We start from the raw sequence: 14250 nt of genomic DNA, 5'->3' as shown, positions 1-14250 counted from the left end.
GTCAATCTGTGAGCTCCATAGTTGGTCACTGATTATTGGGGAGGCACTGTTCTCTTGATCCCTATGGATGGTCCCCAAGGCACCGATGAGCCACTCATTCTCCACCTAGAATTTCTAACCATTCCTCCAGTTTTGAGTTGGGTACTTCTCAGTACACAGGGTAGTAAATTATCTCTTTAAAAAATTTTCCAGTCCTACAGGGGAAAAGCCCTACGCCACAAAATCCTGAAAGGGCCACTTGGGTGACTCTTGGTCCAGCTTCCTGAGGACAATGGAGGTAGCATGGCACATCACCAGGTTCCCTGGAGACAGACGCATCTTCATTACCAGCATCAGTTCAGAGACGCAGAGACTCTTTGGTCTCCACAGCGTACCAGCCAGGGAAAGTAGGGTGGCTTGGTGGGTGGCAGGTGTTCCCCCGAATCGATGAGGATAGTGGTGTGGTTGAAACCTAGTTTAACAAATTCCCGGTTTGATTTTAGGGAGCGCCTTTCCTTGGGCCAAATCTTAGTAGGTGGCTGGCTCCATTGGCGGGTCCCCTCCAGGACCGCGTCTCCAGTGTCCTGCTTGGGGAGCGGCCCTTGGCACAGGTGGCAGGAGCCTGAGAGGCTCCGCGCTGCCACCTAGAGTCTACAAGCAGCCATTGCTCCAGGGACGGCGCGGCGGGCGGCGACCCCGCACCCCGGGGCCCGCGGGCACGAGGCGCGGGCGCTCTGCGGCTGGTCTCTGAAGTCAGGCGCTTCCTGCCTTTTCCTTGGCCAGGGTGACTGGCACGCGCTACGGGGACTCGGGGAGTCCGGGATCGCCCCTCCCCGCCTCTCCGCCCGCGCCAGGCTGCTAGCTGGTAGCGTCCCCGCCCCCAGATCCCACCCCCCGCCTCCAGATCCCTTAGGGGGACACCCCCACTGGGGCAGGAGGGTGGTCCGCCGTGCCCCAGTCTCGAGTGGCGGAGAGGTGACGGTAACCTCCTTCCTATTTCCGCCCGATCGGCAGCAATAAGGGGTGAGCGCCAGCCGCGGCGCTCGGTCCTGCCTCCTCCTCCGCCCGCCCGCCCGCGCCGGGCCGGCCCTGCCCCGCCAGCGCCTTTTTCCCCCCCGCGCGCCGCGGCGCCGCTCAGCCAGTCGGGCACCGCAGGGAGGGCCGGAGGCTGGAGCGCCCGCCGCCCGCCTGCCCGCCCGCCGCCCGCGCGTAAAATGGTCACCTCGGCTGGACAGCTCGCTCTGTTCGCACTGGGTACGTACTCCGTCTGCCGCGCGCCCTCCGCGACGCCCCGCTTCCTTGTGAACCCCTCCGTTTCTCTCTTCTGGGGGCTTTTCTGCATCCGTGTAGGAGAGAGAGCGAGACCGAGGAAGGACGCGAAGGCTTCACGTGGGAAGCAAGGGGAGACCCTAAAGAATTACAAGAGGGGGACAGCTGAGTGGCCAGGCTGTCCCAGGGCAGTGGCCGTCCGGGGCTGTGCGGCCGGGCGTGAACTTTAATCAGCCGCGACGGTGCGTCTGTTCACCCGTGCCCACACCTTGTGCTTACCTGGCTGCCTCCGAGCCGGTCCTCCGGCTGGCCCTGGCCCGAGTCCCTTCCGTGCCCCTTGCCTGTCCCTAAGCCCCAGACCGACAGGCGTTCCCGATCCACTTAGGCGCCTTGATTCTTTTTAACTTCAAGGCGCTCTCGAGCTGTGGGTTAGGTTTTGGATTTTTGTGCGGATTACGGGTTCTTTTTAATTAACTTCCCCGGGAGAAGTGGTTTCAGTGTCAGCGGAGGGCAGGAGTGAAACCCTAGACAGATCGCGGCCGGTTTTCCTTCGAGTCTGAACTTAGACATGAATGGGGAGATGGGGGAGGGGAGAGGAGGTTAACCCAGCACACCTGAGGCAGGTTGGGGTCGCAGGTGCGTTTTGCCAGCGGGCAAATTCGAAGGTCTATCAGGACACAGCGCCGCGCCACCTGGCCGACTCTCGTCCCTGTCCGGTGTCTGCTGGGTGCTTCTGGTTGATGGAAGCGGATGAGCTACCTGGGGATCTTGGTTGCTGCTGCAGCCTTCCTGAGCTCAGTTGTCCCGTCGATACTCTTAAATGGAATCCTGAAAAGCACGTTGGTCAGTCGTGACCGGGTCATTAGGACTTGAGCTAAGCATGGGGACCCTTCCCTAAAACATAGCCAGAGCTGCAGCCTGGCCCAGGGTCCTGTAGATCGCTGGGGATTCGCGGGCTTTCCTGTAATCGTGCCTTGGAAATGCTGAGCACGAGCCCCAGGCAGGAGGGGCGGCAGCCCCAATCTAAGGGAAATTATAGGTGTTTGTTCAAGGAGATGCTCCAAGCTGTGCCCTCACAGCTTGAAACTCACCAACAGGTGACATTATGGACAGCTGGCCTTCCCCCTTCCTTATCCAAGAAGGGGGTGTGTGTTCATTTTAAAACAAAAATGTTAAAAAGCAAGGAAACATTATAGCCACAATGGGAAGCCTCATGGGTAGAAAAGAGTATTATAATAGCAGTAATATTATAATAGCCACCAGTGTGGGCACACAGTTATAATATTTCAAGTCATTATTACCACATCCAGCTGAGAAAGAATCACAATTTCATGCTGCAGAAGTGGGAAGTAAGGCACACAGGACCCACACGAGTAGTAAATGTGAGCATATTGTCTCATCCCTGTCTTAGGACTTTGCTTTAAGGAGAAATTAGGTCAAATACCCTGAATCTTGCTGTTAGACTGGGTTTCCTTTTGAGCTCCTTGACCTCCAGTTGGTTATTCAGTGGAAATTAGAGGCAGAAAATTAGTGAAAGCAAGTACATTGGAGGAAGTCTTTGAAAGTTGGCCCGTCCGGCAGCCTCCCTCCTCTAAGGCTCAGCCTTGAAGGCTGCATTCAATGTTGGGGTCATTTTCCTCTTTTGCCTCAGTGTTCTCAGGCAAGTGTTCAACTCCATCTATTTCCTTCCTTAAGAAAAAGATGTATAAACATAAAGAGATTGATCAATACATAAAAGCTGGTTCCGGCAGTTTTTAAGTGTGAGCAATTGAAATAAAGTAGAGGGGGGAAAACGTAGGAGTAATTTATACCCATAAGGACTCCTTTTTATTTATACTCTTTAGAAGAGAAATCAGAGCTGTTAAGTCTGTGCATTTACTAGAACCGCTGCCTCCCACATACATATTTAATTTGCCGTGTTTCCTCCAAAGCTGCTTTCCTCTCTAATTTTTCTTAAATTAGTTGATGGCAGCTCCAGGCAATTAAGTCAGTGTTCAATCGCTAAGGAAGATTCTAGAAAGCCTTGATGCTGGTCTGAGGAGGCACTGGCTGTTAGGAGTCTGGCTTGATTACTTGGAGGCTGAACGCTGATTAGTTGTGAGTGACAGGATGTGGAAACTTTTGCCCAAATGGCTCCTGTGGTGAGTGCCATTCATGTCAAGTTTCCTTGCTAACAGGTAGAGATCTGCAGGAACTTGGCGTTACTTGGCCAAGAAAGAAGATGTGGAATCTTGGATAAGTTACTTAGCTTTTCTCTTCCTTGTTTTTGCCATCTGGAAAATGGGGATGTTACGAGAATTACGGACTATACTTAATGTATGCAGACTGGTGCCTAGCATGTAGTAAGAGCTTAATTAAGTTTGGCACCATCATCTTTGTTGCTATTTGGGACTCCATAGAATTCCAGGTGTGATTATAGGTTATTGTCTATTTGTCTATTTTACCTGACCTTATCTCCCTGCTCCTCGCCCTTCCTAAGCCAGAAAAATATCACCCAACCTAAAAACCTACCTAGATGATTTCTGACCAGTATCATCTGGCAGATGACAAACTCAAGAAAGTGTAAGAGTTATTTTGGCTGTTATGAATTCCTCCTCCTACTCCTCTTCCTCTTCCTCCTCTTCTCCTCCTCTTCTTCTTTGTCTTCTTCATGAGTGTGTGTGTGTGTGTGTGTGTGTGTGTGTGTGAAACAGAGAGAGAGAGAGAGAGAGAGAGAGAGAGAGAGAGAGAGAGAGAGTCAGTACATGGGGCATAAACTCTGGGCCTGGGTTCTGTCCTTGAGCTTTTGTACTCAAGGCTGGTGCTCTACCACTTGAGTTATAGATCCACTTTTAGCTTTTTGGTAGTTAATTGGAGAGAAGAATGTAGACTTTTCTGCCCAGGTTGCTTCGAGTCTAGATCCTCAAATCTCAGTCTCCTGAGTAGCTAGAATTGTAATAGGATTACAGATGTGATCCACAAGCACCTGGATCATCATGAATTCTTTTAATATTTAAATCATTTATAATTCCCTTTTAATATTCAATTATCAGCTTATTGAAGTTCAAGTTTTCTCATCTGCAAAGTGGGAACAATAAACTCAATCTCATAGGCTGCCCTGACAATCAGATAATACTATAAATAGGGAAGCTGTTTATAAACTATAAAAAATAATTAGGCTGGGAGTATAGCTCAGTGGAAGAGCACTTAACCTAGAACATGTAAGGTCCTGAGTTCTACCCCCAGTGCTATGAAGGATGAACATGATTTTTCTAACAGCTCCATAAGTGAGGTGTGAATGGAGAAAGGATGCCAGGGGTGGGAAAGGTCACCTTCATTTTGGAACTCAGGACTGACTGAAGGAACTGTAGAGGGACTGAACTGAGATGTTTCTTTACTCCGGTACATGGAAATGTCATCTTTCAGGGTCCACAGTGGAGATTTGCCTGGGACACGTTTTCCACACTGGGCAGCCATAATTAGGGAGTGTTCACCTAATGTGTGGGCTGGAGAAGTGCATGTGGAAGCCTTTAAGGCTGAGTTTCCCCTATTTGCTTTCCTAAATTTTGGCTTCCCCAGGATAAAATGATCTTTCTGTAAATACTCCATGTCCCCAGCAAAGGAGACTTCCCTTACAGGAGTGAATGATGCTTCCTGTTACTGTTACTCTGGTAACATATGAAAAATACTTGGCTTTTCCATTGGATCTATCTGCAAGGACCTTTTCAAAGTGTGTTTTAAACAAGATCCTAGTTTATGCACTGGCCCCTAAAAGGAACTGGCACTGAATCCACCAAAATGAAAATGGTTTGACTACAGTCAATTAGGCATCTTGTGTTTGTTCCTATGCTCAAAATCCCTGTAGAATTTTTTTTTTTTTTTGGTCAGTTGTGGGGCTTGAACTCAGGGCCTGGGTCCTGTGCCTGAGTTCTTTTGCTCAAGGCTAGCACTCTACCACTTTAAGCCACAGCGCCATTTCCAGTTTTCTAGTGGTTCATTGGAGATAAGAGTCTCATGGACTTTCCTGCCTGGACTGTCTTTGAACTGCAATCCTCAGCTTTCAGCCTCCTGAGTAGCTAGGATTACAGGCATGAGCCACCAGAGCCAGGCTCACTGCAGAATCTTCTACAGCAATGTCTCTCAATCAAAGCCGTCTAGAGGCTTCTGAAGTAGGGGTTCCTGGGCCCCCTCAATTTGGTAGATGGGAGAATTTGCAAGCCCCACCCCCTCCAAGTTCCCAGGTATGGCTACTGTAGCTAGAGAGGAGGAGGAAGCAGGGAGAACAGCTTGAAAGTCTTGAAAGTCGCTGTTCCGCAGTCAGTCACTGTTGCTTTGTACCTAAAGTATATTCTGACATTGATAAATGCTACTGCCGATTTATGAACCCCTATTAAAGGTACTTGGAAGGCCTGTCTTGTTGACCAGAGCAGTTAGAGCTCCTGCTAAGAGCTCTTAATTGTCCTAAGCATTCTTGTTCTTTATCTATAGAAGATGCACAGATCCTGTGCCCCAACTTTGTCATGTCAATCATGCTACTCTTTTCTTTTTGGAATTGCCAAAGTTTGACCAACATTTTCCTGGTACTCAAATATTTATAGTCACTGAATTTTTAAAAAGTGAACTTAATTCTATGCTAAAGGAAACATATTTAGTATTGCTTGGAGATAGAAAAGACTTAGGGAAACTTTTATAGTGGCTTTTGATTTGCATGCTTTTGTATGCTATCAAACACAAATATTTTACCTTCAGTCAAGCAAGTCAGAAACCTAGACTTCCAGAACCAACTCAAGGAGTTCTTCATGTGCAGGATACCTTCCCTGGGGCCTAATGCTAAATATCTAGGGCAATTCTTTTGAAGCGTTATGGGAATGTGATGAATTAAATAATGACATAAGCAGTTTAAAAAGTAATTGGGTCGAAATAATCATAGTAGTTTCATTTTTAAAAACTTAGGCCTTAAAAATAGAATTTTATGTCTTTTACTACTAGTGTGTTTGTCTTACATGTTCTCTTAGCCTTAGGTTTCCTGGTGGAAGGCACAGATGAGACAAGATCTGGCTATGCAGCTCAGGCTGGACTCAAACTGAATTTTTCTGCCTCTACCTCCAGAATGCTAGGGTTACGAGTATATACCACTCGATATACCTGGGCCTGTCTTAATTTTTTGGTAGCACTAAGGTTTGAACTCATGGGCTTGCATTTGCACTCTGTAACTTGAGTCATGCTGTCCCCACCCTATTTGCTTTTTCTTTTCAGTTATTTTTAAGATAGGGTCTTGTGTTTTTGCTGAAGCCAGCCTCAAACCATGATCCTCCTTCCTCTGCCTCCCCCTTCCTCTTAGCTACGATTACAGGCACAGGCCACCACACCAGCTGGCATTTAAGTTCTTATTGTCTTTTGCACAGGGCTTTGTTTTCTTCACAATTGTTTGCACTCTTTAAGCACATATAGATAGTTAGGAGTTCTCAAAAAGGGTTTGGACACATAATCCTCTTATGTAACAATCAGCCTACTAGTGCTTGGCCTTTTCAGTTTTAATCTTCAAATGTGTTAACATTTTCTAGCTGAAATGTCTAGTAGCAGAGCCCTAGTTCCTCATGGTCTGTCTGGAGACCATGTTGGCTAGTGCTTGACCTCTCTCCTCCTCATCTTCATCCCTGCCTTGGGGACCTCTGAGTGTGACCTCATGAAGTGTATAGTTCAGATACTCCAAATATAGCTCAGTTGCCAAACACCTGTGTTGTTATATTTCATCCTGAATACCTCTTTATTATGATAATCAGGGTGGTTGCATACAAATTCTTACATCACCAATGCTTCAGAATGTTGTTCTCTTGTTTAAAAAAAAAAAAGCGAGTATGACTTAATGTTTTGTGATTGCAAAAGCATATCTTCTCTCTGTAGGTCTGTCTGTCTCTGTCTCTCTCTAAAATGTTTGGGAAATTAGAGAAAGCATGAAAGAGAATGGTTTAATGACCCATAATCCTGCCACCACAAGATAACCATGATTAATATTTTGTTTAAGACCCTAGATGATGTTCCTTAAAAGTGTATGGAAAACTGGGTGCTAGTGGCTCATGCTTATAATCCTAGTTCCTTAGGAGGCTGAGATCTGAGGATCAAGGTTCAAAGCCAGCCTACACAGGAAAGTCTGTGAGACTCTTTATCTCCAATAAACTCCTAAAAAGGTGGAGGTGGAGCTGTAGCTCAAGTAGTAGAGCTCTAGCCTTGAGCAAAAGAAGCTCAGGGACTACACCCAGGGAACTGGCACCAAAAAGAGTATACATGAATTCTAATGAACTCACACTGCTTAATTTATTTGTATTGATGACTTAACAATAAGGTATAATAAACACCTTTCTGTCATTAGTTGTGACATTATTTCTAGTGGCTGAGAAATCCTCACTATACATATTATATGTGATAATTAAGCAATTTTGAGTGGCTTTTTCCACTGTTACAAGTAATCCACACAGTTTTGTTGAGAATATTAAATTATACTTTGTTTTTGGAAGCCACTGTGGTCACAGCTACCAATTTTAAGTAGACATAAATTCTGAATCATCCATCCCACTTATTGAAATGTTCTAATAAATGCTTATTGACATGTATTAAAAATGTAAAAGATGGTGATGAATGAATCGTTGCCAGATTCCTTAAGTAAGTTCCTTCATGTATCAATGTAGTAATTACAGTGTAGCTAGTTAAGAGAATATTTGCATGATATATGAAATTTTAAAAGACAAGTTGTACAGTGCTTTAGTTTGAAATGTTTAATTTTTTTAAATCAGGACATGAACTCAGAGACTCGTGCTCTCTCATTTGGTATTTTGATGGTGAATTGGCCTTTCAGACTTTTCTGCCCAGGCTGGCTTTCAACTGTGATCTTCCAGATCTCAGCTTCCTGAGTAGTTAGGATTGCAGGTAGGAGCCACCAGCACCCACTTGTACTGGCTATTTTTTTTTAATAACAAGTACATATCAAGTTTACATTGTCTAAAGCCAAGGATGATAAACCAAACAGCAGACATTCTTATACATAAATACCTGTCACATCTTTGATTATTTAGGATAAATTGTCAACAATTGGCTTCTTCCTCACCAGGAGTTTGCAAATGCCCACTTTTTCTAGGGGTGTAGGTTACACATATTTCCCTTTTAAGAAATAGTCTTACAGTTATTGTTTCAGTTTCCATTTGTGGAATAATCTCTCCTTCTCCCTGTGACTTGAAAGACCATCTTCTCATATGCTAAATTCTTACAAGTACTTGAATCTAGCTGTGAAATCTCAACTTGGTTCCATTGCTTTGTATTATTGTCCTTATGGTGGATTTGTTCATTCACTTATTCTACTATAAAGTACCAATGCTGTGCTGGACACTTTTGGTGCTAGGGAAATAAAGAGGGAGAAAGAGTCCATCTTTACATACCTGTTCCTATTCTGATTGATTGTTGCTTGCATATAACTAAACTTTTGTTTTGCTTTTTCAACTGTATGTCTTAATTGCTTTGCCAATTCTCATATTCCTTCAATTGAGTCTCTGATGTTTTCTAGGCAAATGATCACATAATCTTGAATAATGGTAACTTTGTCCCTTTCTTTTTAATATTTTCAACTATTCTTACTTTCTCTTATGGTGCCAAATAGAACTTAAGGAGATTTTTTTGTTTTGTTTTGATTGTGCCAGTTCTGAAGCTTAAACTCCAGGCCTGGCCTGGGAGCTGTCCCTGAGCTTTTTTGCTTGGGAAAAAAACCCCAAGGATATCTACTGCAATAATAATAATAATAATAATAATAATAATAATAATAACAGATGATGCATCCAGGTGTGGCTGGCTCATGCTTCTAATCCTAGCTACTCAGGAGGCTGAGATCTGAGGATTGTGGTTCAAAGCCAGCCCAGGCAGGAAAGTCTGTAAAACTTTTATCTCTAATTAACCAGTACAAAGCCAGAAGTGGAGCTGTGGCTCAACTAGTAGAGTGGCAGCTTTGAGGGGAAAAACCCAAACAAGAGTGCAGAGACCCTGTGCCCAAGTGTCAGCACCAACACACACACACCCCTAAAGACACATCCTAAAACTTCCTAGATCAAAGCAACACTATCTACAATGCACACAAAAATCAACATACAAAATTCAGTAGCTTTTCAAATGTTTGAAGGTTACTTATTGCCTCAACTGTGTTAAGGCCCTCTTAAATACGTGTCTGTGTGCCGTCATTTGTTCTCTGTAGATGCTGCTAGATTTGATGCTTTGTGAAATATTCTGGGCCTTGTTTCCTTTTTAAGGTTTTGATAGCTTTATAACAGCTTTATAAAACAATTGTAAAATATCCATCTTCATATTTCCTAGTAGTCAAAATGTCATGGAAATAGTTTTGGGAAGCTTGAGGGAAATGATTTGGGAAACTTCTAAGCCCAGCTTTTTGTTAATGGCTAGTTCAAGTTTTATATTTTTTACTTCATTTTGATAATTGTAAGTTGTCCTTACAACTCCACTCTGATTTCTAAAATTTTTAGAAAGGATTTATAATCTTTTAGTTAAAAAAACTTCTTTTGTATCTGCATCTCTAGTTAATGGGACTTTAATCACGTCAACACCAGGGATCTTTCTCTACCGAGAGAAAGAGAGAGGGAGGGAGGGAGGGAGGGAGGAGAGAGAGAGAGAGAGAGAGAGAGAGAGAGAGAGAGAGAGAGAGAGAGAGAGAGAGGAGAGAGAGAGGGAGAGAAAGAGGGAGAGAGAGAGGGAGAGAGAGAGAAAAAAAGAAGGGAAAAGGATGATCTTGGTGTTTGAACCCACACCCTTACACATGCTTCTTAAACATTCTGCTCTTGAGCTACATCCCAAGCCCTTCAATATAATTTACAGTTTGTTTTTCTGGATGATACTTATGGTGACAGGGGGATTTCCTTTAAATCATTAAACAAAATTCAAGGATAAGTTTTATGAAATGAGTATTGTTCCTATAATCCAGAGTAAATATCTAGTTTATTTGCATTACATGTGTACTGATGTGAATATGTGGAGCCATCTTTGGTTTGGTGGGTACTGGCATTGTGATTTCTAACAGAGACTAATGAGTAGCATCTGGACGCTTCATTAGCTTCATTAGAAAGCCTAGAAACCTCCCCCAAACACTACTGTGGCCATTAGCTGCTGCTGTATATAGCATGGCCAGGGCTTGTATGAGAGAATTTCCAATGATCTGTTCAATTGTTCCATTTTTCTTTTGTTTTCCAGATCACTGCTTCTAAGTAAAAATATTAGCTTCCTAGAGAGAGCCCTTCCTTTCAGCTTGGGTTCTTAAGGACCTTTATCATCTGACTTTGGAGGAGATCAGTAAACAATTCCCCTGGGCCCATAGACAATAGACGTGGCTTCACTGGTCTTTTGTCATCTCTTGCCTGGTCTGCCACATTCTCTGTGTAATGACTGCACCTCTGAGAGGTCCAGGAGATTAAGTGGCTAAGTGGTACCGAGTAATGTGGTGACACAATAGAAGCCACAGCTGATAAATGAGGTTTGCGATTACACACACCACTCCCTGCCAGGCTTTGAAAGGAAAAACACAGTTAGGAGACTTTGCTCAGTTCTGAGAGAAAGCTTAAGACCTGTGACTTTCCCAATGGCAATGGTCCTGAGGAATTGACCTATGAATTATGGTAACACACAACCTGTTCATTGACTTGGTTGGAAACTCCTGGCTTAACCCCTTCCCACTTTGCACTGGTTTCTGGGTTGAAGTTTGTACCACAGGAAGGCATCATCAGGCCAGATCGTTTGCTGTATACACTCCCTGCAGCAGATTTAAACAATGGCAGATGTTTTTTGCACATAGCAGACTTGGGTGTTATAATTAGGGTTTCAGGAGATGAATCATAGATCCCTGAACTGGAATGAAAGCAAGCTTGGGGCCTGAGCAGTTTGTAGGGATGTGAGGTCAACCCCTAGATCACACAGATGGGGAATCCTTCTGGTGTGGACTTTCCTTGGGCTCATCAACCACTCCAGCCCTTCAGAGACCCCTCTCTCCCAGTACTGGCCATAGTGTAGGCCACTTCATATCTGAAACTTGCCTGCTGCCTGGGCGTCACCTCCCTGGGTGGGCTGTTCAGGACGTGTTCCTCCTCCAGCGGCATTTCTGTAAAGTCCTGTGCATTCTTCCAGAAAGATACAGAAGCCAGAATCCTCAAACAAAAGAAGCTGAAATCACCCCCAAATCCAACTCAACAAAGAGAAACCTTAACCAGATTTAGCTATTAGTTATCCTACCATCCTTCTTTTTAGGCATGGCTACAGATATTTGTTTACTCCCCGTTTTCTTCCCAAAATGACATCTGGCAGATTCTGTTTTAAAATCTGCTTTTATTTACAGCCCATGAGAAGAGTATTTCAATGGCAAACATGTATCTATTAACCTATCCTTATGGCTACAATGCATACTATTATATAGCTCTGTCACTTAGCAATTAATCCCTTATTAGTAGAGAGACAGTATTCAAGCCTGAAATGATCAATCTTATGATTAAATCATTACCAACACATTTAAATTATTTTCGATGGCTAAATCTCAGAAGTGGATTATTAGGTCAAAGGGTTCACACTTTTTCCTCCTAATGTACTTTGACACCCTGCCTTTGAGAAAAATTGCACAGATTTCTGTCACCTATGTGTGAATGCTTACTTATCAGCACAGTTGCCTGTGGCAAATATTGTCCTTCTATAAGCTGTACAAAGTGTCATCCAGTTGTTTTAATTTGGATTTCACTGGACTTTAGTAAGACTGAATTAATTTTCTTGTTACCTATTTGTGTCTTTAGGAAATGTGTTGGGTGATTGGTTATTTTTTAGCAATCTGTAAGCAGTTTTTTTTTAAATCCATTAAAGAATGACTAAGTGTATAACAGGCTCTATTGAAGGGTAGATAGCAGTGAGAGGGGTAGGGAAAAGTCCTTACATCTGGTCCAAGGACTTTATATGCATGTATAAAAATACCAATGAAACCTGTTGACTTTTTTTGGCCTTAAAATGGTGAGAGGATTTGGGGACCAGGGAAGGTGGCAGAAGGAATGGATTGATCAGGAGACATCGTGTGCTGTAGGGGAAAATCACAAACTCCTTTGTACCACCAATATATACTAATAGAAAAGAAATTACATAAAAGAGTTAAGATCAGAATTTTCAAAAGTAAAAATCTTCTTTAAAACATTTTGTGTTTTGATCTACAGAAGTGTGATTTTATTTTCATTTTTCACTAAGACTTAAAATCTGTTTACAGTTCCTTTACCATTTCTGCTTTTGTGTAATACATAGTTTGGGGCTGGATAGGAAGGGATTTTTCTATGGCTCTTTGATATCTATTTTTCTCTTGTATTTTTCTGATGTTCCTTTTCAGATTTAAATTGTAATTCTTTGGGAATGCATCTGGGTGTAAACTTTCAGGTAAAGATCTAATTTGCTTTGTGTCAAATAGTGTTTTAGTTTTCCTAATATCATCTAATACATAATTTTTCTGCACTCAGTTTAAAGCTCAAGTCACATGATACATTTTTCCTCGTGGGTCTGTGGTGTCTGTTCCATTCTACTGATGTGAGAATCATGGCTGTAATGACCCACTCTCCTGGGTGTAACATATTACTGCCCCAGGAAGTGGGTCAGGGAATGCTAAGAACAAGGAAGATAAACAGTGAATGAAGGTGGAATCTCATCACTCCTCACCTAGGTGGTGCTAGAGGGAGGAATTGACTACCATGATCCTCTTCCTGGAGAGAAAGGCTAATAGCCTTGTTTCTTGGCTTGGCTAGAGGCTGAAAATGGAGGCTTTCTAGCTCAAGTCTTCTTCTCTAATGGGAATCCTATAAAGTTATTGCATGTCATTGCATGTTTGGAACCACAGACCACACCTTGTAGATCTCTCTAGAATGTGGATTCATTGGAGAATCAAAAGGAACATCACTGACCAGGCATGATATTGTTTAGTAGGTTGTAACACACTTATATATGTTAGTGAATAGAATGTAAGAACTGAAATATCAATGACATTGTTTAGGACAAGATAGAAAACAGGATAACACGTAAAAAGTCATGGTTTTCCCCTAGTTGGATTATTTCAGACTATGCTCCCAGAATCTAAAGGGAAAGGTACAAGTTTTCTGTCTTTGCTCTTTTGGGATGTTGGTGGGAAAGTGTGACAAGTACTGGCTGACGTGAGATCCTTCAATAGGGCAAAACAGTGACTAAACTACACAGCCTTATTAGGTTTTGTTAATTTTTATTTTGTATTTAATGTGTACTTCTTAGCTTCTACTTCAGGAAACATACAAAGACATTTATTTTAGATCTTCGTTGGTGCTATAATTTTTTTCTCTACACACTGCTTTTTCTGTACCTCACAAATTTCAGTAAGAGATCTATAGTTTCATTGGCTTCAAAATATTTGTAACTGAAGATCCTTCTTTTACCCCCATGTTGTTTAGAAATAGGTTGTTTCATTTCCAATATTTGGGGATTTTTCCAGCTATCTTTCTGTTACCGATTTTTTAATTTGGCTCTACTGTGTTGGTGAGCATGCAGTTTATGATTCCCATTACTTTAAATTTGTTGTGTCTTATGATTCAGAATGTGGTCTGTCTTTCTGAACATTCCACTGGAGCTTGAGAAGAGTATGTGTTCTGCTCTTGGATGGCTTAGTAGGGCATCTGTAGATGCCCTTTATATCCAACTAATTGATTGTATTTTTTTTTTTTTACTTCAACTGTGTCTTCTGCCTGCTGGAGTTGATTCTTTTTTCTTTCTTGTACTGGGGGTCGATCTCAGGGCCTTGTTCTTGCTAGATAGGTGCTCTGCCACTTGAGCCACAACTTGAGCCCTTATTTACTTTAAGTATTTTGGGGATAAGGGTCTCTCATTTTTGCCAAGGGCTGAACTTGGACTGAAATCCTTCTACCTAGGCCTACTGCATAGCTGAGATTACAGTTGTAACCACCACACTCAACTGATTTGTTGAGATAGGCTCATGCTCAC

The 14250-nt window shown here is 43.1% G+C and overlaps 1 protein-coding gene across 2 annotated transcripts in view; it reads left to right on the top strand.

Annotated features, from left to right (window-relative positions):
• Positions 1-1118: 1118 nt before the first annotated feature.
• Tgfa (transforming growth factor alpha) overlaps positions 1119-14250 on the top strand; it is a 97053-nt gene continuing 83921 nt past the window's right edge. For both annotated transcript variants that reach the window (XM_048353567.1, XM_048353566.1), the window contains exon 1: positions 1119-1233. In XM_048353567.1, coding sequence (XP_048209524.1) covers positions 1194-1233 — 40 coding nt within the window. In that variant the 5' untranslated portion in view covers positions 1119-1193. The remainder of the gene's footprint in view (positions 1234-14250) is intronic.

This window comes from Perognathus longimembris, chromosome 8 (genome assembly GCF_023159225.1).
Source record: "Perognathus longimembris pacificus isolate PPM17 chromosome 8, ASM2315922v1, whole genome shotgun sequence".
In the NCBI taxonomy this organism is placed as follows: Eukaryota; Metazoa; Chordata; class Mammalia; order Rodentia; family Heteromyidae; genus Perognathus; species Perognathus longimembris.
This window is presented reverse-complemented; position numbering and strand designations above follow the sequence as displayed.